The sequence below is a fragment of the Cebus imitator genome, unplaced genomic scaffold, assembly GCF_001604975.1.
Source record: "Cebus imitator isolate Cc_AM_T3 unplaced genomic scaffold, Cebus_imitator-1.0 Scaffold358, whole genome shotgun sequence".
Lineage (NCBI taxonomy): Eukaryota > Metazoa > Chordata > Mammalia > Primates > Cebidae > Cebus > Cebus imitator.
The window spans coordinates 389,928-414,876 of NW_016107673.1; the positions used below are offsets into that span (position 1 = coordinate 389,928).

The 24,949-nt window shown below is 42.5% G+C and overlaps 4 protein-coding genes across 8 annotated transcripts in view; 2 read left to right on the plus strand and 2 right to left on the minus strand.

The window, feature by feature from the left end:
- The first annotated feature begins 791 nt into the window (after positions 1-791).
- On the plus strand, positions 792-12,895 carry LRR1 (leucine rich repeat protein 1). 3 transcript variants are annotated; one of them, XM_017506706.2, is made up of 4 exons: positions 792-1,327; positions 2,817-2,915; positions 6,472-7,193; positions 12,480-12,895. In XM_017506706.2, exons 1-4 carry the CDS (start codon positions 1,145-1,147, stop codon positions 12,718-12,720), a joined length of 1,245 nt encoding a protein of 414 aa, XP_017362195.1. In that variant the 5' UTR covers positions 792-1,144; the 3' UTR covers positions 12,721-12,895. The 3 variants fall into 3 exon arrangements, with proteins under 3 accessions (XP_017362195.1, XP_037586706.1, XP_017362196.1); XM_037730778.1 differs by lacking the exon at positions 2,817-2,915; XM_017506707.2 differs by lacking the exon at positions 6,472-7,193 and having other exon boundaries at positions 12,480-12,638.
- A 3,984-nt stretch (positions 12,896-16,879) lies between these two features.
- Positions 16,880-19,074, minus strand: RPL36AL (ribosomal protein L36a like). The gene is made up of 2 exons (XM_017506711.2): positions 18,765-19,074; positions 16,880-17,332 (listed from the first exon to the last, which is right to left on the minus strand). The coding sequence occupies exons 1-2, from the start codon at positions 19,038-19,040 to the stop codon at positions 16,976-16,978; spliced, it is 633 nt and encodes a 210-aa protein (XP_017362200.1). The 5' UTR covers positions 19,041-19,074; the 3' UTR covers positions 16,880-16,975.
- Positions 18,992-21,497, plus strand: MGAT2 (alpha-1,6-mannosyl-glycoprotein 2-beta-N-acetylglucosaminyltransferase). The gene has a single exon (XM_017506710.2). It carries the CDS (start codon positions 19,459-19,461, stop codon positions 20,800-20,802), a length of 1,344 nt encoding a protein of 447 aa, XP_017362199.1. The 5' UTR covers positions 18,992-19,458; the 3' UTR covers positions 20,803-21,497.
- Positions 21,498-23,699: 2,202 nt separating this feature from the next.
- DNAAF2 (dynein axonemal assembly factor 2) overlaps positions 23,700-24,949 on the minus strand; it is a 17,657-nt gene continuing 16,407 nt past the window's right edge. The window contains exon 2 of one of the 3 annotated variants that reach the window (XM_017506709.2): positions 23,700-24,489. In XM_017506709.2, coding sequence (XP_017362198.1) covers positions 23,983-24,489 — 507 coding nt within the window. In that variant the 3' untranslated portion in view covers positions 23,700-23,982. The remainder of the gene's footprint in view (positions 24,490-24,949) is intronic. The other 2 variants (XM_017506708.2, XM_037730789.1) reach the window with 2 other exon arrangements.

A 24,949-nucleotide genomic window follows, 5' to 3' on the forward strand; every position in this document is an offset into this window, starting at 1 on the left:
CACGTTGCGGAGGCTAGTCTTGAACTCCTGGGCTCAAGCGATCTGCCTGCCTCAGTCTCCCAAAGTGCTGGGATTACGGGCATGAACCACAGCGCCCGGCCATAATTCTATCTTAACCACTATTTTTCAGGAACTATTACGTTTTAAAGAATGAGGAATTAACCGCCAACACTTCAGGTTTGACATGTAAACAATGACGCTCATTTGAGAATAAATCACAGTTTGTCACAGTTGTATTGAAAAATCCGCATTTCTGAACGTCATTTTACCATTACGGAAGTGTAACTCAGACAAAATAAAATGTTTAACACACGGCTAGAACCAGAGCACGAATTTTAAAGAGGCAAGACTACGACCCCGACAGTGAACTGTTCCTTAACTTGCGCTTCCTAGGCACTTCCCACCCCTCAGCCGGGCCCAGCCTTGGTTCAGTCAAGATAAACAAGAGGTCGGAGGCCTCGTGCCGTCGCGACGGTCTTTCCACGCCTCAGGTGCACTTAATTCAGTCAGTCCATCCACCCTATCCGCCATGAAAAATTATTTGGTTAGCAGTAATTGTCAAGTCAAATACAGCCATATAAAGCCCCCCTCCGACGTGCCATGTGTGCCTCGGGAGAGCAGCCATCCAAAACACCAGCAACCCGTCCGCGCCGAAAAATGCGCCCTCACTGGTTTCTGGGACCACTCAGAAAGTTCTGAGCGCCTTTCCCTGTAACGCAGAGGCACACCGGCCTTCCCTTGGGAAACTCAGCAGCCCGACGTGCGCCGGTAACCCGTAAAGTGTCAACGGCTGAAACCCTCAGAACCGCCCAAATAACAACCACCGCCGCCAGCGGCGCGAACTGGGGAAAAGACGTTGCGTCCTCGCCGATTGCCGGTTTCCGGAGGCGCGAGCCCAGATCTCACATGGTCGGTCCGGTTACGCAGTGACGGCGAGAACCCCGCCCTGTTAAGGAAAAAGGGATGCAGTCTCAGCACTGGGCTCGTAGAGCCATAGTACTAAGACAGCTCGAGTCGCGGACAAGTCCCGCAGACAGGCGGACCCGCGGGCAGCCCGCGTGATCGAGGACCCCGGCGGCGGCTCCGGGTGGCGGGAAGGAGGAAGTTTCAAAGCCAGGTGGCCTGGTTGCGGCCGCTGGGCGAAATGAAGCTACACTGTGAGGTGGAGGTGATCAGCCGGCACTTGCCGGCCTTGGGGCTGAGGAACCGGGGGAAGGGCGTCCGAGCAGTGTTGAGCCTCTGTCAGCAGACTTCCAGGAGTCAGCCGCGGGTCCGAGCCTTCCTGCTCATCTCTACCCTTAAGGACAAGCGGGGGACCCGCTATGAGGTGCGTGAAGTGGGCAGGGCTTGCTGGGCAGTCAGCCTCGCTTTCTTCTCCGGAGCCGAGACGCGGGCTGCCCTCGGGCCTCGTGCGCCCGGCTGCTTCCTAGGCGAGAGCCCGACTTGGAGATCCTGAGCTCCCGGCCCTGAGTCCTACCACCATCCCGATACCAGGGTCCCGTGCGCCTTCCTACGGACCCGAAAGAAGAAAGCTTTTGAGAGTGCACCATTTGTCTGTTTTATTCTCGCCACTTTTACAACTTGAATTTACAGTGTTGCTATTTACTAGTGGATGGCAATCCCGCCCGTTTAAAGCTTCTGAAATTTTGGTCAGCGGAGTGAAACTGCAAATGAAGCAGCTGTCCAATCGGTGGGAACAATAAAATAACTGCACTTCTGATGAGTAAATTTTTCCTCCACAGTATTTTCTCTACCTTAAAAAAAAAAAAAAAAGGCAGTCATAGCATCCTGCACTTGCCTTGTCTTGATATTTGTTATGCTTATAAGTACTTGTTTAATAACTATCTCTCATCTGATTGTCAACTCTTTAACTATAGTTACCTTGTCAGTCTTATTCATTGCTATGTCCCAAGTCCCTAGTAGAATACCCGGCTTCCGAGTCGACAGTTGTTGAAATCTAAATCAGATGCAACAGCAATCATTAATTTTTTTTCTTTTTAAAAAATTTTAAATATGCCATTTATATAGATGATAGTCATTAAAAATTTTTTGAGCACCCATTATGTGTCAATCACCGTTCTGACACTCGGGATAGAATAGCAAAGGAGACAAGATTCCTGCTCTAATGGAGTCTGTATATAATCTACTGGGAGGTGTGACCACCCCAGCTAGTGGACGGAAGTTATGAAGGCAAGTAATTACTATTGGCAACTCTTCATGCAGTTACATAGTTGGAACGGGAGAAGAGGAGCATTCTCCCAAAACACGGTGATCATGTTCTTGAAGGAGAGTTACTAGACAGATAGAGCAGTAACATCCACCACCAGCTAGATGAGGGGTATAACTTCCTAACTGCTTTTTGAAAAAAAAAAGCAAAAAACTTTAAAACTTGGCTGGGGGCTGTGGCTCATGCCTGTAATCCTAACACTTTGGGAGGCCCAGGTGGGAGTTGTAGACCAGCCTGGCCAACATGATGAAACCCTGTTTCTATGAAAAATGTAAAAATTAGCTGGGCATGGTGGCATGCACCTATAATCCCAGCTACTCAGGAGGCTGAGGCAGGAGAATTGCTTGAACCTGGGGAGCGGAGGTTGCAGTGAGCTAAAATGGCACTACTGCACTCCAGCCTAGGTGACAGTGAGTGAGATTCTATCTCAAAAAAAAATTTTTTTTAACTTAAAACTGTGAAAACACCCAGACTTAAGGAGTAAAAGCCAAACCAAAGCCTGGCAAAATGACTGGCACACTCCAGTTGTAATACATGTTACTGAATAACCATAACTAGTTTTCTTTTTTTCCCCACTGGTTTTATGCAGCTAAGGGAGAACATTGAGCAATTCTTCACCAAATTTGTAGATGAGGGGAAAGCCACTGTTCGGTTAAAGGAGCCTCCTGTGGATATCTGTCTAAGTAAGGTATGGTATTAAAAACATGAATGGTTAATGTTTGGCTATATTTTCTTTATTTTTTAGAAACAGAGTCTTGCTCTGTCACCCAAGCTGAAGTACAGTGGCACAATCATAGCTCACTGCGGCCTCGACCTCCTAGGCTCAAGTGAGATTCCTGAGTATGTGCGACTACAGGTGTACCTGACCACTCCTGGCTGATTTTTTAAAATAACTTTTTGTAGAGACAGAGCCTTGATACGATGTTGCCCAGGCTGGCCTTGGACTCTTGGCCTCAGGCGATCCTCCTGCCTCAGTCTCCCAAAGTGTTGGGATTACAGGCATGAGCCATCATGTTTGGCCTGTATTTTATTTTTTTTGGTTTTCTTTTTTGAGATGGAGTTTTGCTCTTGTTGCCCAGGCTGTCGTGCAGGGGTGCCATCTCAGCTCACTGCAACCTCCACTTCCTGGGTAGCTGGGATTATAGGTGCCTGCTGCCATGCCTGGCTAATTTTTTTTGTGTGTGTGTGCCTTTAGTAGAGACAGGGTTTCACCATGTTGACCAGGCTGGTTTTGAACTTCTGACCTCGGGTGATCCACCATCTTGGCCTTCCAAAGTGCTGGGATGACAGGTGTGAGCCACTGCTCCTGGCCTGGTATGTATTTTCTTTAAAGAAGGCTTTTTGCACATTCTGATATCCCATATAGCTGAACAGGACAGACTCTTTCAGGTTTGTTTGAAGAGGCAATGGCACAAGAGGCAGTTTCCCAAATATGTTTTTGTGCCTTCTAAAAGGGCAAAGTCTGCCTTAGTAAGATTCCCAAGATGGGCAAGAAAACTGGGTTTGCTTCCATGCTGAAAATGGAGCCCTTGGATATTCTTAGACTGGAACTCTGTAAGGCAGCTGGCACAGGTCTGTATTTTGCCAGCTAAAGCACAGGTTGCAAATCTAAGTTTGGTGTAATAAAAGAGGAAAAAAATCAGAACCATTTGTATTTTATTTACTATAATCAATTTTTATTTTTTGAGATGGGATCTCACTCTGTTACCCAGGTTGGAGTGCAGTGGAAAGAGCTTGGCTTACTGCAGCCAACAGGCGGGTGCCAACACTCTGGGGAGGCAGAGGTTGCAGTGAGCTAAGATCGCACCATTGCACTCCAGCCTGGGAAACAAGAGTGAAACTCTGTCTCAGAAAAAAAAAAGTGTAATAACTAAGGAGTTTGGATTGAATGAAATCATTTCGTTCTTTCTCCTTCTTGTGATTTTTCATTTTTTTCTTGACCTGTAGCCTATTCTTTCACAAATTTCTCCTTTCTATCTAAAAACAAATGGAGGTCACACTGATTTAAAAAAAAGAAAACAAATTTCTAGAAAGACAAGGCTAAATCCATTGCCTTCACTTTTTATCTTTTTTGGCCTTAACTTTTACTGGTTTATTGAAAACACTGCCTCAGTGATCACTGATCTTTTTCACTTGTCTATCACGTTATCGTTATTTCTCATTCTTTATGAACTCTGTAGAATTTGACAATGACAATTACCCTTAATAAAACTCTTTTCTTGGTATCTATGAGAAGGCGCTATGGTTTACCTTCAGTTTTCTTAGTCACTTCTTTGTCTCCTGCCTCCAGCAACATTTTTTTTCTATCCTCAAAATGAAGGCTTTATTTCAGTCCTCTGCTGTTTTCTGTCATACCTGCCTTCCATTTAATAGCTCAGCTGTTACATGGTTTATTCCCAAGTCTGTGAGCCAGTATGCTTTATTGTACATAGTTGGCCCAGGTCTTCTCAAGACTTTTTCTTACTCCTGTTCATTGTGTATAGTGCTGCCAAAATAGTATTTAACTCTTGTCATGTAACTTTTTTTTTTTTTTTAAGCCAGTCAAATTTAGCAGTGGGGGATTATATACCAACTTTAGTGACACTAATGTTAATAAGTTCTGGTAACCCACTACTGTCAGACCAGCCTGTCATGTAACTTTCATACTTAAAATTCTTCACTGACTTCCCACAGCCTGAATACTCTCTCCACTTTACCTTGGGATCTGAGCTCATTTACAGTCTATCCTCATACCACATTTCCAATCTTTTGCTCTACGTAATTCCCACATTCCAACAATATACCATCACATACTTGATTTCTCAAACTTGCTCAAAGTTTACTTGTCCTTCACCTGTAAACTTTAAGAAACTTGTAAAGTATCCTATTAGTATTAGCTTTTTTTTGGATGTAGACTCGCTCTGTCACCCAGGCTGCAGTACAGCGATACAATCTCAGCTCACTGCAACCTCTGCCTCCTGATTTCAAGCAATTCTTCTGCCCTAGCCTACCAAGCAGCTGGGATTACAGGCGCCCGTCACTACGTGCAGCTAATTTTTATATTTTTAGTAATGGCGGAGTTTCACCACGTTGGCCAAGCTAGCCTCTAACTCTAAACCTCAAGTGATCTGCCTGCCTCAGCCTCACAAAGTGTTGGGATTACAGGCGTGAGCCACCGTGCACAGCCTTTTCTTTCCTTTTTGACATGGAGTTTCACTCTTGTCGCCCAGGCTGGAGTGCAGTGGCACGATCTCGACTCACTGCAACCTTTGCCTCCCAGGCTCAAGCAGTTCTCCTGCCTCAGCCTCCTCCGCCTCCCAAGTGGCTGGGATTACAGGCATGTGCCACCACCCCCAGCTAATTTTTGTATCATTAGTAGAGAAGGGGTGTCACCATGTTGACCAGGCTGGTCTCAAACTCTTGACCTCAAGTAACCTGCCCACCTCGGCCTCCCAACGTTCTGGGATCACAGGCGTGAGTCATTATGCCTGGCTTTAACCTAAAATCTTTTTTTTTTTTTTTTTTTCTCAGACGGAGTCTCACTCTGTTGCCCAGCCTGGAGTACAGTGATGTGATCTTGGCTCACTGCAACCTCCACCTCCAAGGTTCAAGCAATTCTCCTACTTAAGCCCCAGAGTAGCTGGGATTTACAGGCGTGTGCCACCGCACCCAGCTAACTTTTGTATTTTTAGTAGAAATGGGGCTTCACCGTGTTGGCTGGGACGGTCTCAAACTTCTGACCTCAAGTGATCACCTGTCTCGGCCTCCCAAAGTGCTGGGATTACAAGCATGAGCCACTGCACCCTGCCTAAACTCAAATCTTAATTGGAATATTCAGTCCTTTCCTGTCTTATTTTATGCTGTTATGATTTCCCTTTATTTTTGCTCTTTGCTGTTGTTTTTTGTTTTTTTGAGACAGTTTCACTCTGTTGCCGAGGCTGGAGGGCAGAGGTATAATCCTGGCTTACTGCAGCCTCTACTTTCTGGGCTCAGGTGATCCTCCCACCTCAGCCTCCCAAAGTGTTGGTATGATTTCCCTTTGAACAGTTTTATCTAGAATGTGTTCCTCCACATAATTTTTCTTCAAAAACTTTTAAACTTTTAATTTAGTCAAATTACTAAAAAAAATACATATTTTACAGCCAATTTCAATAAATCATTGTATCACATTCATAAGTAATACTGTAGAATTTGTTGTGGGAAGAACTAGCATGTATGCATTTTCTACAATGGAATTTATAATTCTACAACTTTTATTTATTCAGGCCAATTCCAGCAGTTTAAAAGGTTTCCTTTCAGCTGTGAGATTGGCTCATAGAGGCTGCAATGTTGATACATCAGTTTCAACGCTCACAGCAGTGAAGACTTCAGAATTCGAAAACTTTAAAACTAAAATGGTTATCACATCCAAAAAAGACTATCCTCTAAGCAAGAACTTTCCATATTCCCTGGAACATCTTCAGACTTCTTACTGTGGGCTTGTCCGAGTTGATATGCGCATGCTTTGCTTAAAAAACCTTAGGAAATTAGACTTGAGTCACAACCATATCAAAAAGCTTCCGGCTACAATTGGAGACCTCATACACCTTCAAGAACTTAACCTGAATGACAATCACTTGGAGTCATTTAGTGTAGCCTTGTGTCAGTCTACACTCCAGAAGTCACTTCGGAGTTTGGACCTCAGCAAGAACAAAATCAAGGCACTCCCTGTGCAGTTTTGCCAACTCCAGAAACTTATGAATTTAAAACTTGACGATAATGAATTGATTCGATTTCCTTGCAAGATAGGACAACTGATAAACCTTCGCTTTTTGTCAGCAGCTCGAAATAAGCTTCCATTTTTGCCTAGTGAATTTAGAAATTTATCCCTTGAATACTTGGATCTTTTTGGAAATACTTTTGAACAACTTGAAGTCCTTCCAGTAATAAAGCTGCAAGTCCCGTTAACTTTATTGGAATCTTCTGCACGAAACATTTTATATAATAGGTAAGATTTTAATAGTCATGTAATGTGTTTTTGATAGCATTCAAATATTCTCATCAAACTCAGAGTAAGAAAGTGTAACATTGCTTACAATACTATGCACAGTCTGACCCTTTGCTATAATGGCCTTCTTGCTATTCCTTACCTCTGCTTAGAAATATTTTTCTCCAGGAAGTCTCATGGCTCACTCCCTCCCCTCATTCAGTTCTCTGTCCAAGTGTCATCCCAGAAAGGTCATACTTGTCCATTCTATCTAAATTTTATTTCTTACCACCTTACATGCTTGATTTTTTAATTTTGTTTATTTTTGGTCATAGGACTCATTGCCTATTTATATATATATATATTTTTTTAATTTTTTTTAACCTGAGATGGAGTCTCACCCCATCGCCTAGGCTGGAGTGCGATGGTGTGATCTTGGCTCACTGCAACCTCTGCTTCGTGGGTTCAAGCAGTTCTCCTGCCTCAGCCTCCAGAGCAGATGAGATTACAGGTGACCACCACCATGCCCAGCTAATTTTTTATATCTTTAGTAGAGATGGGATTTCACCATGTTGGCCAGGCTGGTGTCGAACTCCTGACCTCATGATATGCCCGCCTCAGCCTCCCAAAGTGTTGGGATTACAGGCATGAGCCACTGCACCTGGCCTGTTACATATATTTTTAAATCTTTTTTTTTGTTTGTTTGCTGCCAGTTTTTCTTCACCAGAATGTAAGATCCATGAGCATATGGATGTTGTTTTGCTCTCCACTATTTCCCTAGTATCTAAACCATGTATCTCCTGCTCCTAGCATATATTAAGCACTCAATAAGCAGTTAAATGGGCTGGGTACGGTGTTCACGCCTTTAATCCCAGCACTTTGGGATGCCAAGGCGGGCAGATCGTGAAGTCAGGAGTTCGATACCAGCTTGATGGCATGCTCCTGTAGTCCCAGCTACTCGGGAGACTGAGGCAGGAGAATCCCTTGAACCCAGGAGGAGGATGTTGCGGTGAGCTGAGATCGTGCCACTGCACACCAGCCTGGTGACAGAGCAAGACTCCATCTCAAAAAAATAAAACTAAGTAGTTAAATGAATGAATGGCGTTGTTTCTCAAAGTGTGCTCACCTGACCAGCAGGATCTGCATCACCTAGGAACTTCTTAGAGATGTAAGTTCTAACATTCCACACCTACCGAATCAGAAACTGAGAGTGGGGTCCAGCTACCTATGTTTATGAGTCCTCCAGGTGATCCTGATGTACCGTAAAATTAGAGAATTGGCATAGTGATGAAGTGTGGTCTTTGGAGTAAAACTTAGGTTTGATTCCTGGCTTCACCTCTTTGTATGACTTTTAACCTTTTTTTTTTTTTTTTTTGAGACAGGGTCTCACTGTGTCATCCAGGCTGGAGTGCAGTGATGTGATCTCACCTCACTGCAGCCTCCACCTCCTGGGTTCAAGCAATTCTCCTGCCTCAGTCTCCCAAGAAGCTAGGACTACAGGTGCCCACCACCATGCCCTGCTAATTTATTTTGTATTTTTAATAGAGATGGAGTTTAACTGTGTTGGCCAAGCTGGTCTTGAACTCCTGACCTTGTGATCCGCCTGCCTCAGCCTCCCAAAGTGCTGGGATTACAGGTGTGAGTCTCACTGCACCTGGCCTTGTGTTTTAAATTTTTGTGACGGAGTTCTTGCTTTGTCACCGAGGTTGGAGTGCAGTGGCACGATCTCGGCTCCCTGTGACCTCTGTTGCACGAGTTCCAACAGTCTAGCCTAGGCAACAGAGCAACACCCTATCTCTAAAGATTTCTTTTACTTAAAAGAAAACCCACTGATAATTGGGCGTGGTGGCACACATCTGTAGTCTCAGCTACTTGGGAGGCTGAGGTGGGAGGATCATCTGAGCCTAAAAGTTTGAGACCAGCCTGGGCAACATGGCAAAACCCTATCTATAAAAAATAAACTAGGCCGGTCGCAGTGGCTCATGCTTATAATCCCAGCACTTACGTGAGGTCAGAAGTTCGAGACCAGTCTGGTAGACATGGTGAAACCCTGTCTATACTAAAAATACAAAATTAGCCAGGTGTAGTGGTACATGCCTGTAATCCCAGCTACAAAATTGTAAAGCACTGCTTTACATTGTGCTTCTCAGACTTTAATTTGCATTCAAATCTGCTGGGAGTCTTGTTAGTAGATTCTGTTTCAGAGGTCTGGGGTGGAAATCCTTCATTTCTAACAAGCTTCCAGATGTGGTTGCTAGCCCATGGACCATATGTTGGTGCCTCCAAAAAGTACTGTTAATTACTAAGGCCCTAAATGTAATTTAAGTACTCACTGTTTTAAGGCAGTAATTCTCAAAATTTTAAGAGTATATCAGAACCATGGTTGTTGAAATAGTGCTAGTTTAAAAAGATTACTGGACCCTAACCCTCAGTAATTCTGATTCCGTAAGTTTAGGGTAGAGCTAAAGAAATTGCATCTCTGGTTGTTGTTGGGTTTTCGTTTTTCGGATTTTTTATTTTTATTTTTTAGGTTGTGTTGTTTTGTTTTGTTTTTGAGACAGGGGCTCACTCTGTCACTCAGACCGGAGTTCAGTGGCACATACATAGTTCACTGCAACCTCAGACTCCTGGGTTCAAGCCATCCTCCCACCTCAGCCTCCTAAGTAGCAAGGACTACACATGCCACTAAGTTCTGGCTTATTTTTTGGTAGAGATGGGGGTTTTGTTATGTTGTCCAGGCTTGTCTTGAAACTCCTGGCCTCAAGCAGTCCTCCTGCCTCAGCCCCCCAAGGTACTAGTATTACAGGCATGAGCCACTGCGGCTAACAAAGAAATTGCATCTCTGACAAGTTCCCAGATGATGCTGATATTGCTGGTCAGGGGACTACATTTTGGAATGACTGGTTTAAAACATTTACCCCTAACTAGCAGCTAAGAATGGTATTAAATGGCAATACTTATAATTGCCTATGACTGTACCTGGCTATAAAAGGCCTTAATGTTTTTTTCTGAGGTAGGAGAGTCGCTTGAACCTGGGAAGCAGGGATTGCAATGAGATCGCGTCACTGACTCCAGCCTGTACAACAGAGCAAGACTCCATCTCAAAAGAAAGAAAAAGAGAAAGAGAGGGAAGAAAGAAGGGAAGAAAGGAAAGAGGGAGGGAAGGGGAAGAAAGGAAAAGAGAAAAATCACCAGAGGTGATACTGATGATTCAGGTTAAAACCACTGATTTGAGGAAACTCCAAAGGGTGTCTTTTGGCATTGAGGTGCACCTGAGGCTATTGTTTCTCTAAGACAACCGTAAAAGAAATTGTTTATTGTATTTATTCAAATTTGGAAAATATGTCCAAATGAGAAATGTTATAAGTAGTTTTGATTTAAAAAGACTATAACAAGTTGGCTAAATGCTCAGGGAAAAACATGCTGAATTTCAGTATGAAAAAGTACAAACTTGGAAGGAAAAGAAGAGATGATCAAAATATGATATAATTGGCAAGGCATAATTAGGCAGAAAATTGACCCCTATTAATATAGCTTTCTTGTAAAGTGACCAAACCTTTACTGAAGTATAATTTTGCATGTTTTAAACTCCCTTGTTTTAAAAAGTGTATAGATTCAAAGCCGTGACAGCAATACTTATTGTCTAGCTGTTGATACATGGCCCTAACTATTGGTTACAAGCATATGGTTATGATCTATTAGGAAACTATGTGGGGATTTAAGTTATGTCAGATAGAAAATAGTTTTTAACTATTATCTGTTTCCTCAGACTACAACCATCTATCCTGAAAGAGATAAATGTAAACATGTAGAAGACACTTCCTGGCAGAGTGTTTTAAAATGGTTACTTACGCAAGCAACAGATTAATAAAGTCTTTTTATGAAAATTTTTAAAATTGCAAATAGGGCCATCCTAGATCCCCTTCCAAAGGTAACCACTGCTTTTTAATTTGAAATGTGTATCTTCTCCGACTTTTCTGATAGGGTTTTGAACTTTAAGTTATAAGACTAGGCTTATTTGTTGAAAAATATCTGAGCACCTACTATGTGCCAGCCTAGGCTAGAGACAAGAAACAACAAAGAACAAGATACTGTGTGGGAGGCAAAGTGAGTGGGGACGTTTAGCGGGGACGTTTGGGCAGTGGTCCACACTGTCCACTGTCTTTTAGTGTCTTGTAGATTATTTAAAAATTTGACTTGGAAGCCTAGCGCAGTAGCTCATGCCTATAATCTCAGCACTTTGGGAGTTCGAGGTGGGCAGATCACTTAAGGTCAGGAGTTCAAGACCAGCCTGGCCAACATGGTTAACCCTGTCTCTACTAAAAATGCAAACATTAGCCAGGCATGATGGTGTGTGCCTATAGTCCCAGCTGCTCGGGAGGCTGAGGCAGGAGAATTGCTTGAACCCTGGAGGTGGAGGTTGCAGTGAGCTGAGATTGCACCATGTACTCCAGCCTAGGCAACAGAGTGAGACTCCGTCTCAAAAAAAAAAATGGCGGGACCTAGCCTGATAGGTGCCAATAAAAGGGAGCTTGTGCTCCATTAAGTAAAGCAAGCAAGTGACAGAGTCACCTGTTGACTATTATCTCATTAAAAAAAACTCTTTCTGGCCAGGTGCAGTGGCTCACACCTGTAATCCTAGCACTTCTGGAGGCTGAGGCGGGTGGGTCACCTTAGGGTCAGGAGTTTGAGACCAGCCTGGCCAACATGGTGAAACCCCATTTCTACTAGCTACAATACAAACAAAAATTAGCCAGACGTGGTGGTGGGCGCCTGTAATCCCAGCTACTAGGAAGGCTGAGGCAGAAGAATTGCTTGAACCTGGGAGGCAGAGGTTGCAGTAAGATTGTGCCTCTGCACTCCAGCCTGGGCATCAGAGAAAGATTCTGTCTCAAAAAATAAAAAGTTTGACTTGGGCACCATTGGAAGGATTTTAAGTGTGAGAGTGAAATGCCTTAAGCAAGGTAAGGTTAGCCTACTTGCCCAGCCACTAAAGTAAAACTAATGACCCAAGTTACATGTATTTTAAATTTGTCTTACAGATCTTTTGAACAATTGATCCCTAGGAGAGCCTGTTTAGGGAATGGTGACTTTTTCATTCTATTAGGGGGTTATGCTGTTAAGTGGTCATGCTGGAAGATATTTTATGGTGTGGTATCTGAAATTTACAATATGTCGTATATTTTAAATATAGTAGTCACTTTATAAAGTAATTTTATTTTTCATTGTTACAATTTCATGTCCTAATAATTCATGTCCTGAATCTAGTAACATGTTATAAAATATTTTTATCATTCTTTCCAATAGGATTCCCTATGGCTCTCATATCATTCCATTCCATCTCTGCCAAGATTTGGACATCGCGAAAACCTGTGTTTGTGGAAGATTCTGTCTGAACTCTTTTATTCAAGGAACTACTACCATGAATCTGCACTCTGTTGCCCACACTGTGGTCTTAGTAGATAATATGGGTGGTACTGAAGCACCTATTATGTCTTATTTCTGTTCTCTAGGCTGTTATGTAAATTCCTCTGATATGTTAAAGTAATGAATGATACTACAAAAAGAAATTTCAATTACAGGTGAGTTTGGGATGCATGTATGATTTTACAGCATCAAATTGGAGTAAGGGAAGCTTTCTATATACATGCTGGAGAGGAGGAATGTGTATAGTTTATAATCATTTGACTCCAAAACTTTTATTAAAACCAATTTTAATTTTATTGTGGGGTTAACTTTTTTAGTTTATTACACTTATGTTTATTTCAGAAGTTTCCCAGATGTGTTGTAGAGTTATCTTTTAATGTTAAATAGATATTGATCCCAATTCTGTTCATAAGAATTTTATCAACTTTCTTCTTACATTTCAGTTAAACACATCTGAGTTTCTGTATGCATAAAATAAATTATAGTGAAAACTTGTTTATTATGAAATTATATGTAAGTTTTTAAGCATACCACTTGTGTTTTTCAGGCACATTGTTCTACATGTGGAATTTACATTTGCCAAGCAAAAAGTAGGAATTGTTGAGGGAAAGACTTGAGCTTTTATAATTTTTAAAAATGTTCCCATAATCTTTGTCGTGATTTCTGTTTTTGTTTTTGATTTTCTGAGATAGGAGTCTCACCCTGTCACCCAGGCTGGAGTGCATGTGCGATCTGGGCTTACTGCAACCTCCTTCTCAGCCTCCTGAGTAGCTGTGATTGCAGGCGCACACCACAATGCCCGGCTAATTTTTTGTATTTTTCAGCAGAGACAGTGTTTTACCATGTTGGCCAGGCGGGTCTCGAGCTCCTGACCTCAAGTGATGCACCCATCTCACCCTCCCAGAGTGCTGGGATTACAGACACGAGCCACCATGCCTGGGGATTGGGTGGGAGAGGGAACAGAAAGTTGCTGCTTTTTTGCTGATTACATTTTGTATTAGTGTGGTTTTTAAAAACTATTTTTGTCACTAATATGACAAAAATGTCATTAATGATAAAATGTTTAATATGACATTTTTGTCATATTAAATGATAGAATTTTTAATGTTTTTAATTTTAAAAGTAGTGGTAATACACCAGCTAAATGGTGATTTGGGCACAGTACAGTGATTCATACATGTAATTCCAGCACTTGGGGAGGTCAAGGCGGGCAGATTGCTTGAGCCGAGAATTCAAGACCAGCTTGGGCACCAAGACAAAACCCCATCTCTACGAAAAATGCAAAATTTAACAAACATTGTGATGCACACCTGTAGTCTCAGTTACTCAGGAGACTGAAATGGGAGGATCACTTGAGCCTAGGAGACAGAGATGGCAGTGAGATGGCAAGATCCTGCCACTGAACTCCAGCCTGGGTGACAGATGGAGACCCTGTCTCAAAAAAAGATGACATGAACTAGGACATAAGAAATGGGAAAAAAAAAAGCAACTTGAAAGAATCATGGAAAATAGACCAGTATTAACTTTTACATTCTATTCATTTCCACTGCCCTACCTCAAGTCAGCCTCTCCAACAGAACATTGCAGTAACCTCAGACTGGTTTTTGTGAACAGACAAAGATAAAAGTTACCAGAGAAAAGCACTCTCCAGTGTTACATAACGTAATTGCTGTTTTGGGGTTGTTAGCAGGGTCTCCGTAAGACTATTTCTTACAAAATACCCCCTTTGTCTTCCTAAGATGTTTGTTTGGGGCATTCTTTCTTTTTTGAAAATTCAGATGCTCCTGAGTAGATGGATTTTATGTATTTATTTATTTATTTGAGACAGAGTCTCCCTCTGTTGCCCAGGCTGGAGTGCAGTGGAGTGATTTCAACTCACTGCAACCTCCGCCACCTGGGTTCAAGCAATTCTCCTGCCTCAGCCTCCTGAGTAGCTACTATTACAGGCGTGCGCCACCACACCTGGGTAATTTTTGTATTTTTAGTAGAGATGGGTTTTCACCATATTGGTAAGGCTGGTCTTGAACTCCTGACTTCGTGATCTGCCCAGGTCTGCCTCCCAAAGTGCTGGGATTCCAGGCATGAGCCACTGCACCTGGCATAGATGAAGTTTGAAATGTTAGAACATTTTTATTGAAACTGCATATATGATCTTCAAAACAGTTTCTACTCTGCTGATTCTCTGAGATACTATAATTGGTCCAGAGTCAGTTTAATTCTTCCAAGAAAAACACTATATGATGAAAATGTGGTTTTAATAGAACTGCTGTTTATCTTTGTTCCAGGTGTTTAGTTTATTTATTTATTGAGATGGTGTCTCCCTTCTTTGCTCCGGCTGTTGTGCAATGGCGCAATCTCAGCTCACTGCAACCTGTCTCTTGGGTTCAAGCAATTCTCTTGCCTCTGCCTCCCCAATAGCCAAGATTACAGGCATGTGCCACCACGCCTGGCTAATTTTTGTATTTTTAGTAGAGACGGTGTTTCACCATGTTGGCCAGGTTCGTCTCGAACTCCTGACCTCAAGTGATCACCGGCCTCGGCCTCCCAAAGTGCTGGGATTATAGGCATGAGCCACCATGTCCAGCCATTCGAGGTGTTTTTATAAATCACATTTTATTTTAATCTTTACAAATCACCCTAGGAGGTAAGTATCATGAACCCAGATCAGATTTTAAACCCAGGATACTGCCTTCTAGTTTAATTCACTTTTGGTCTTTAAAACCAATTCTCAAAGTAAAATATTTTAGGATTTTCTAAACTTGTAAGTTGCTGAGGGATTGCCTATAAATATTACAAAACTAGCTGCATTAAAACATTCTTTAAATGTGATGGTAGGCCAGGCAAGGTGTCTCACGCCTGTAATCCCAGCACTTGAAGAAACTGAAGTGGGTGGATCCCATGAGCCCAGGAATTCTAGAGTAGCCTGAACATGACAAAACTCCATCTACAAAAAATACAAAAATCAGGTGAGCGTGGTGCTACGTGCCCGTAATCCCCACTACAAGGAAGGCTGAGGTGAGAGGATAGCTTTTTATATCTTACTGTTTTTTACAATCACAAATGCAGTTATTGGGATTATGTGCAAACCATCTGTTACTCTTAGACCCTAGCCCTTTGCGTTCTTCTAACTATTCAGCCATTTTAGTCAAACTTAAATTCATATACAAAAGGCATAATTTGTCCTCTTCCATCCCATACCTTTTCCCAGTTTTTCATTTGATGCTGAACTTTTCTTGCCTTTCATAATTACAAGACTCAATTATTATTCATTGTGAATTTCAACCTTTTTGTTTTCAGTCATAACTCCTAAATCTTCCCAACTGTCAAGAAGTGCTGGCCAAGCACAGTGATGACACCTGTCATCCCAACTTTGGGAGGCTGAGATGGAAGAACTGCTTGACCCTAGGAGTTGAGACCAGCCTGGGCCAACATAGACTCCATCTTTAAAAAAAAAAAAAGTTAGATGGACAAATTAGCTGGGCATGGTGGTGCCCAACTGCTCCAAGGCTAAGGCAGGACCTACAGAGCCTGAGAGGCTGCAGTGAGCCATGAACATGCCACTGCACTCCAGCATGAGTGACAGTGAGACTTTGTCTCACAAAACAAAAATTTTGAGTACCTCCTAGTGTTCTATGATTCAAATAAATAACAGGGTTTTTGCCATCTTGGACTTCAGACTTTAACCAAAGTCAGAACTTTTTGAAGTCAATTTTGAACTATTCCTTTATATTCAAGGCCAGTCTACAGTGCTGTCCAAATTAACTTTCTGTGGTAGAAATGTATTACATTTCTGTGTTGTCCAATCAACTAGGAACATGTGGCTGCTGAATACTAAATGTGACTAGTCTAACAGGAAGCAAATTACCTGGCTAGTGGCCACTACTAGAGCATTTGCAGTCAGCTCTTATCCCCCAACTTCAATCCTCTGTCCCACCCAGCCTGCTAAACACGAGCCTAGCATATCTTGTTTCTTCTCTTGCAAAATCTGATTCAAAGACTCTTCTAAGCTGCTCCATCATTATGAATTCACTCAACATTTGAAATTGACCAGAAAACAAAATATCATTTTTCCTTCCATTTTGTATATATATAAACTTGGTTGTAAAGTTTTGAGGTGGGACTTTATATGTAAAATACAAAATTCTAATTCTTGGGAACAATTTAAATAGAATTTGTCAAGAGGATAAACCTCATTCAATTCCAAAAAATTCACTGTTATTTCCTTAATCTAGAACTACACTAAACATGGAATTCTATTTATAAGTGAAACCCACAAAAGGTTTGCGTAAGAATATCACTGTATTTATTTTCCAACAGGTAATTTTTCTACGGCTTCAACATTTTCTTTCCAATATTAAAAGAAAAAATCCCAAAGTTTAGAACTGGATCACTTGGCCCTTTCTCTTCTTATCTCCTCCCAGTTCAAAATGCTTGCATCTCTTAATGGCCAGCATCCTCTTGGATCTGCAGTTAGGCTCAACACATTCTAGCCGGAGCACAATCTTCTTTGTGGTCTTAGCCTTCTTCCGGAAAATTGGCTTTGTCTGCCCACCATAGCCACTCTGCTTCCGATCATAGCGCCTCTTTCCCTGGGCATACAAGGAATCCTTGCCCTTCTTATACTGTGTCACTTTGTGAGGTTGATGCTTGCCACACTTCTTACAGAAGGTTCTTCGGGTTTTAGGTACGTTGACCATCTTTGCAGAAGGGCTGGTCTGTCTGTCTGATGAAAACTGTAATAAAATATTTAAGAATAAGACAGATATAAGGCCGGGCGCGGTGGCTCAAGCCTGTAATCCCAGCACTGTGGGAGGCCGAGGCGGGTGGATCACGAGGTCAAGAGATCGAGACCATCCTGGTCAACACAGGTGAAACCCCGTCTCTACTAAAAATACAAAAAAAAAAAAATTAGCTGGGCATGGTGGTGCGTGCCTGTAATCCCAGCTACTCAGGAGGCTGAGGCAGGAGAATTGCCTGAACCCAGGAGGCGGAGGTTGCGGTGAGCCGAGATCGCGCCATTGCACTCCAGCCTGGGTAACAAGAGCGAAACTCCGTCTCAAAAAAAAAAAAAAAAAAAAAAAAGAATAAGACAGATATTAAACATTCCGAAAAGTGAAAGTGCTATGCAAGCAGACATAGGAAAACCGTACACACAGATCAGTAATATATAAATCCACCACGTACTCACTTTCCACATGAATAAATGCACATACAAGTGCATACCTTTTTGAAACACTTCGTTTAAATTACTGGAGGACTAATTTGTCAACCTAAAGGAAAAAACTGAGGCAAAATTCATGTAAGTAGAGTATTTGGGCCAAGTTTGAGTATTGCAACAGAGCACAGACTCAAACTGCCCTGAATAGCAGCAGATCCAAGTGGGTTTTCAGAGGAAAAAATGGCAGTTCCTAAAGTTGTTTACCAAAACGTTACATTAAAACAATACAAGCGATTGATTGACTATGCATCGTTTTATGACAAATTCCAGGAACATGGACATAATGGGTGAGACAGCTAGTCGGGGATAAAATGCCAGGCATGAAGTGGGGAGGTGTTTGAACTTCCATACTCCTGTCTCTCCGGGCTCAGCAAATTTTGCACACCTCAAATAACTCACAATGCTCCGGACCATTTTTCTTTTCTCAGAACAAGACTCACGAAAATCTAGAGCAGCAGCTTTAAGAGGCCCAATACAGTCAGTTTTCTGTACGAAATGGGTTTAATTCTGCCCCCAAAGAAAGGCACGGTTCAATTTCTTTTCTTCCGCAGAAAAGAGGCTGAGGGCAAGAGCTTGACTCCCCCCCAACCCCCACCTCCTCCATTTTCCAGCTCTAGGGAATGGCTGGGGCCGGGCGCGACGTTGTAGCTAAGGTTACCACCCGCCCCGTTCCTTGTCCGAGAACCAAATCAGCGTGGGTTCACTCTTCCCGTGCGGTCACCCGTCAGCAGCCACGAAGGCTGACGTGTCCTCATCAAACCGGCGCGCCTCGCGATCCTGTAGCCGCCATGCCTGAGTCCCTTTCCTGAAGGAAGAAGCCAGCTCTCGAACTAAGAAGCGAGGGCCGTGGGTCTCGACTTCCCTTTCCTACGAAGGCTTACTCCTACCCTGGATTCTGAGCAACGGAGGCTCCTACTGAAACCGCTACAGTCCTGTTCTTTACTTACCCAGAAACAGCTTCCGAGACACTCGCCTCGCGCAGCTCTCGCCTCGCAACAGGAAAGGGAAGAAAGAACCGGAAGTAGGAACTGCACCTGAGCGACAGTACTGCCAACCAATAGGCAGCCGGCCACGGCGGCCAGGCGCCTTCGGACGTGTCTGGAAAGCACCAACCAACGATCTAAGGGGTGGGCCTGAGGGCTGTGGGCCCGAGGGCCGCGGTGTTCCGCGAGCCAGTTGCGGGTTGTCAGAACGGTCGCCGCCCAAGTGAGTCGAGGCTGCATCGCTCAGTCCTGGCTGTCTAGGGCCCGCTTAAGGATGAGAGCGCAGAGGACGCAGGGCCGCTGGAGGCGCAGGTAACGAAGCTAGGGTGCGGTGGGGCCACAGCTGGGCTTCTTCCGGGAGCCGTGGTGCTGAATGGAGAGGACCGAGACGAAGCCGAGCTGCGGCTCCTAGCGGCGGCGCCGATGCCCGAGCTGTAGCTGCCAGGCGAGGATGTGTGGAGCGCAGGCGGCGCCGGGTAGCTGAGCGCCCTAGGGCCCCAGGACCCCCGGGGCCTGGGATGAGTTAGCGAGGGCAGCCGCGGGGGCCAGTTCCGACCGCGACAGGCCAAGGCGACGGCAGCCGCCCGCCCGCCCCTTCCGTGCAGAAGCCGCTACTCCTTTCCGCGCCCGCCCGCCCGCGCTCCCGGCCCTGGAGACCATGAGGTTCCGCATCTACAAACGGAAGGTGCTAATCCTGACGCTCGTGGTGGCCGCCTGCGGCTTCGTCCTCTGGAGCAGCAATGGGCGACAAAGGAAGAACGATGCCCTCTCCCCGCCGTTGGTGGACGCCGAACCCCCGCGGGGTGCCGGCGGCCGGGGCGGGGACCACCCATCTGTGGCTGTGGGCATCCGCAGGGTCTCCAACGAGTCGGCGGCTCCCCTGGTCCCGGCGGCCCCACAGCCCGAGGCTGACAACCTGACGCTGCGGTATCGGTCACTGGTGTACCAGCTTAACTTTGATCAGACACTGAGGAATGTAGATAAGGCTGGCACCTGGTCCGCCCGGGAGCTGGTGCTGGTGGTCCAGGTGCATAACCGGCCCGAATACCTCAGACTGCTGCTGGACTCACTTCGAAAAGCCCAGGGAATTGACAACGTCCTCGTCATCTTTAGCCACGACTTCTGGTCGACTGAGATCAATCAGCTGATCGCCGGGGTAGATTTCTGTCCGGTTCTGCAGGTATTCTTTCCTTTCAGCATTCAGTTGTACCCTAACGAGTTTCCAGGCAGTGACCCTAGAGATTGTCCCAGAGACCTGCCGAAGAATGCAGCTTTGAAATTGGGGTGCATTAATGCTGAGTACCCCGACTCCTTCGGCCATTATAGAGAGGCCAAATTCTCTCAGACCAAACATCATTGGTGGTGGAAGCTGCATTTTGTATGGGAAAGAGTCAAAATTCTTCGAGATTATGCTGGCCTTATACTTTTCCTAGAAGAGGATCACTACTTAGCCCCAGACTTTTACCATGTCTTCAAAAAGATGTGGAAACTGAAGCAGCAAGAGTGCCCTGAATGTGATGTTCTCTCCCTGGGGACCTATACTGCCAGTCGCAGTTTCTATGGCATGGCTGACAAGGTAGATGTGAAAACTTGGAAATCCACAGAGCACAATATGGGTCTGGCCTTGACCCGAAATGCCTATCAGAAGCTGATCGAGTGCACAGACACTTTCTGTACTTATGATGATTATAACTGGGACTGGACTCTTCAATACTTGACTGTATCTTGTCTTCCAAAATTCTGGAAAGTGCTGGTTCCTCAAGTTCCTAGGATTTTTCATGCTGGAGACTGTGGTATGCATCACAAGAAAACCTGTAGACCATCCACTCAGAGTGCCCAAATTGAGTCACTCTTAAATAATAACAAACAATACATGTTTCCAGAAACTCTAACTATCAGTGAGAAGTTTACTATGGTAGCCATTTCCCCACCTAGAAAAAATGGAGGGTGGGGAGATATTAGGGACCATGAACTCTGTAAAAGTTACAGAAGACTGCAGTGAAAAAAATCTCAATTACAAAAGCAAAAGTGACAGTCTTCTATTTTTGATATTTGTCCAAACAGGATATACAATTGAACAAAAGTTTAGGAACTGGTTTCTGCTTTAATAAAAAAAATCTTGTAAAAGGTGTCCAAATACATAATAATCTTCTCCAGTTATGTCTGATTAAGATTTAAAACTGAAGGTTTCATTTTGGAAGTAGGGTTTTAAAGCTCAATCTGTATCTGCTAAAAATGATTATTGTTGATTGATAGAAGAGGGGAAATTTTATTTAAATTGCATCTATTAATCTTTTTATCTGAAACTTTGTACACTTTTCCACTTTCAAAACCTATTTTAAGTACAGCAAATTAAAACTGTCATAGTAAAAAGTATTACAGTGAAATTGTTAGAGTATTAATGGAACAAACCCAGTTTCCCTCTCTTGACACAGTTATTAGGAACGATTGCTTCAGTGGTTTAAGAATTAAAAAGTTATGTTTGTTTGAACACCCTGTCAGAACCGTCATTTTCAGTATGATAAATTCCCGTACTGTTGTGTTTTCCGTGTGCTTTGGAACCTTCATAGAACACACTTTTTTTGGAATGTATTTGATAAAGTTTAAACATTGTTTTCACCTCAATGTAGAAATACAGTGGTTTTGATTTTTTTCTTTTAGTGCTGACAAAATAAAATACTCATTTTTGCATAAAAAGTTTCCTTATCCTTTTGCAGAATAAATTTTGTTTACTCTTTATACCAAAATTCAGTGAAGGCATTCTACAAGTTTTGAGTTAGCATTAAATTTTAATATTTACTATTGCTACATTGTATAATTGAGTTTTAAATAATTCCCAGCTCATGACAATGCATTCCCTTTGCAAGAAACTGTTTGGCTTTCAAATTACCAGGCATAGATAATGGACAATAAAAAGTTGCTGTGTAAGGGAAATACAGCCTAAATTGTTTCTGAAAGCCAGAAATGATAACAAAGTTCAGTCATGCCAAAGTGAAATACTTTCTAGTGCCAGCTTTAACTTAAGTCATACTTTTTACAGGGACATATACAGAAAATTATAGGAAACAGGTGTAAATTTTGCTCCATATTTAATGTAGAAGGTTATAGAATTTTCTCTTTTCAATCGCATTCAACCAAAAATTTCTCATAAAAGACTAATTTCTGTGTAAAGATTAGGGGCCGGGTGTGGTGACTCATGCCTGTAATCCCAGCACTCTAGGAGACTGAGGTGGGCAGATCACTTAAACTCGGGAGTTTGAGAACACTCTGGGCAACATGGAAAAAACCCATCTCTACCAAAAATGCAAAAAATTAGTCGGGCATAGTTGTGCACCTGCAATCCCAGCTATTCAAGAGGCTGGGGTGGAAGGATCCTTTCAGCCTGGGAGGCAGAGGTTGCAATAAGTCTAGATCATGCCACTGCACTTCAGCCTGGGCAAAAAAGCAAGACTCCATCTCAAAAAAAAAAAAAGTTACTTAAACCTAAGAAAACTATTAAATGGCTCTCAAAATTATTGCATCAATTTAAGATTCATAGTGGTTGAAGAGCACATATGCTCATCTAAGGTGAGGCAACCTTTAGACTTACCCTCACAGCCCAATCTGGTGCTGGATTTTGTCTGGGGGTTATAAATAAGGGTGAATCAGAAGACTTTGTACCTATTTCTGGCACTCCGACCTGACACCACTAGTTCAAAGAACTAAAGAAGTTAGGTTATTTGGCTGGGTGCGGTGGCTCAGGCCAGTAATCCCAGCACAATGGGATGCCGAGGTGGCTGGATCACGAGGTCAGGAGATCAAGACCATCACGGCCAACATGGTGAAACCCCATCTCTACTAAAAATACAAAAATTAGCGCACCTGTAGTCCCAGTTACTTGGGAAGCTGAGGCAGGAGAATTGCTTGAACCTGGGAGGCGGAGGTTGCAGTGAACAGAGATTGCACCACTGCACTCCAGCCTGGCGACAGAGTGGGACTCTGTCTCAAATAAAAAAAAGAAAAGAAAGAAATTAGGTGGTTTCCAGAATTGAGCTAAGAAGGCCAGAATAAAGTAGTAGCTGTTTTTGAAACAGAAATAGATCAGTTCCTGGCTTTGGGGTTAGTGATTAGATCAACAAATATTTTCCTTTCTGCGTTTCCTTCCTTTCATTTTCTTGGGCTGTCGTAAAAATTTTCGTGAGGAAAAAAAACTGTTAGGATTTTCTCTTTGCCTCACATTTGAGGTGTTATGAAAGACACTGATTATGTAGGAAGCTGAGATAAAAGGGTAACTTGAGTCTAGGAGTTTGAATCCAGCCTGGACAACATAGCAAGACCCTGTATCTTAAAAAAAGAAAGGAAGAAAGTGACTAGGAAACACTGGCTTTTTGTTTTGGTTTTTGTGTGGTAATATAATGAAAGCAATTTTCCTATCAGAGCAAATTACCAGATTTTTTAAATTCCAGTTTTACTCTTAACTTTCTGTAAAACTGAAAGATGTTTTAGTATTTCAATAACTTCCAAGAAATACTTCAAAACTGAATTTTCAAAATCATTATTAAATAACTAAATCTATTATATATATAGTTTGTGTGACCAAAAAGTAAAATATAGAGTTGATGAAAAATACTACATTTTTTCTGGTGTACTTGTATCATAATTGTTGAGATTAATAAATTTCTTTCCCCTCTAAGCTCTATTTCAAGCTTAAATATGTCCTATTTAGTGAGACTTAGAAAGTTTTGAAATTCTACCCCCTACACATATACTCGTAATTCCATTTAATTGCATTCTTGAGAATTACTTTGTATGACAAACAAAACTTAGGGACTATTTTGAAATTTTATTAAAGTAATGATGAAAGCAAAATTTAACACAGAAGTATATATATATACACACACACACACACACTATATATATATATATATAACTATATATGTATATATATATATATATATACTATATAGAGAGAGAGGTTGTATTAAAACTACATGTTTAACTCTCCAATACAAAATATACACATCCATTACAAGAATCACAAAACTTATATCTATAAGGACTCTTTAAACTCCAGAAGCAAAAAAAAAAATTGCCAGTTTACCCCATGAGAATCAAAATTGCAATTTAAAAAAACTTTTTACAAATGAATTTTAGATACAGGCATTCTTTAACCTTAATATTTAAATTTCAAAATTATATAGAATTAATCCAAATCATATAGCAAAGAATTCTGAAAACTGAATGCACAATTGGTCACATGATCTTTAATGATCTGTACACTACCATCCTGCATATTGGTTTCTTTTATGCTGTCAAATCCAGGTATATTGTGAACTACAGTTTTGTTCAATAATGAAGATAGGTGATTTCCATCTATTTCTTTCTCTTCAGTTATTACTAGCTCGTTTAAGTTACCTTTTTCCTCACGTGAGCAAGTAGCACTTTTTTCTTTTATAAATTCAGATTGCATTTTTGACTCAGGTTGCTGAGCTTTTCCAAGTATCATTTGAGAAACATCAAGAGATTCTTGTTGAAAGCATGTAACTGAACCAAAGCTATCTATTTGTAGTGCTTTAACTGCTACAGATGAATCAGAATTAGTTGTAGAGGTTTTACAATGTTCTATATATTCCTTTTCAGTTAGATGACTTTCTTCATTTATGCTTTCTTCCTTTGCTTGTAGCTGATCAGAGTTACTACATTCTTGCAACTGTGTCAAGAGAAATAACAAATTAATAATTCTTTGAAATAATACAGAATTGTAGTAACTGCTAGAAATAAAAATTTTAACAGTTGTGAAGTAATAGCCCTCACAGACCTGCAGGTATACCTCCAGGTCTCTCTGTCAAAGTCATCCTCCAGTGTGAGCATGGTGGCTCATGCCTGTAATCCCAGCACTTTGGGAGGTCAAGGTGGGTAGATCACTTAAGGTCAAGAGTTCGAGACCAGCCTGGCCAACATGCTGAAATCCCATCTCTACTAAAAACACAAAAATTAGCCAGGTGTGGTGATGCACACCTGTAATCCCCTTTACTCGGGAGGCTGAGGCAGGAGAATCACTTGAACCTGAAAGGCGGAGGCTGCACTGGGCCAATTTCGTGCCACTGTATTCCAGCCTGGGTGACAGAGTGAGATCTTGTCAAAAAAAGAAGGAAAGAAAGAAAGAAAAA

Bases quoted from the DNA above. Each gene is read 5' to 3' on its own strand.
- LRR1 (XM_017506706.2), top strand. From the start codon at position 1,145: ATGAAGCTACACTGTGAGGTGGAGGTGATCAGCCGGCACTTGCCGGCC. The intron at 1,328-2,816 runs GTGCGTGAAGTG...GGTTTTATGCAG, and splicing joins AGCGGGGGACCCGCTATGAG to CTAAGGGAGAACATTGAGCA. The intron at 2,916-6,471 runs GTATGGTATTAA...TTATTTATTCAG, and splicing joins TGGATATCTGTCTAAGTAAG to GCCAATTCCAGCAGTTTAAA.
- RPL36AL (XM_017506711.2), bottom strand. From the start codon at position 19,040: ATGCAGCCTCGACTCACTTGGGCGGCGACCGTTCTGACAACCCGCAAC. The intron at 17,333-18,764 runs GTAAGTAAAGAA...ATTTTATTACAG, and splicing joins GTCTCGGAAGCTGTTTCTGG to TTTTCATCAGACAGACAGAC.
- MGAT2 (XM_017506710.2), top strand. From the start codon at position 19,459: ATGAGGTTCCGCATCTACAAACGGAAGGTGCTAATCCTGACGCTCGTG.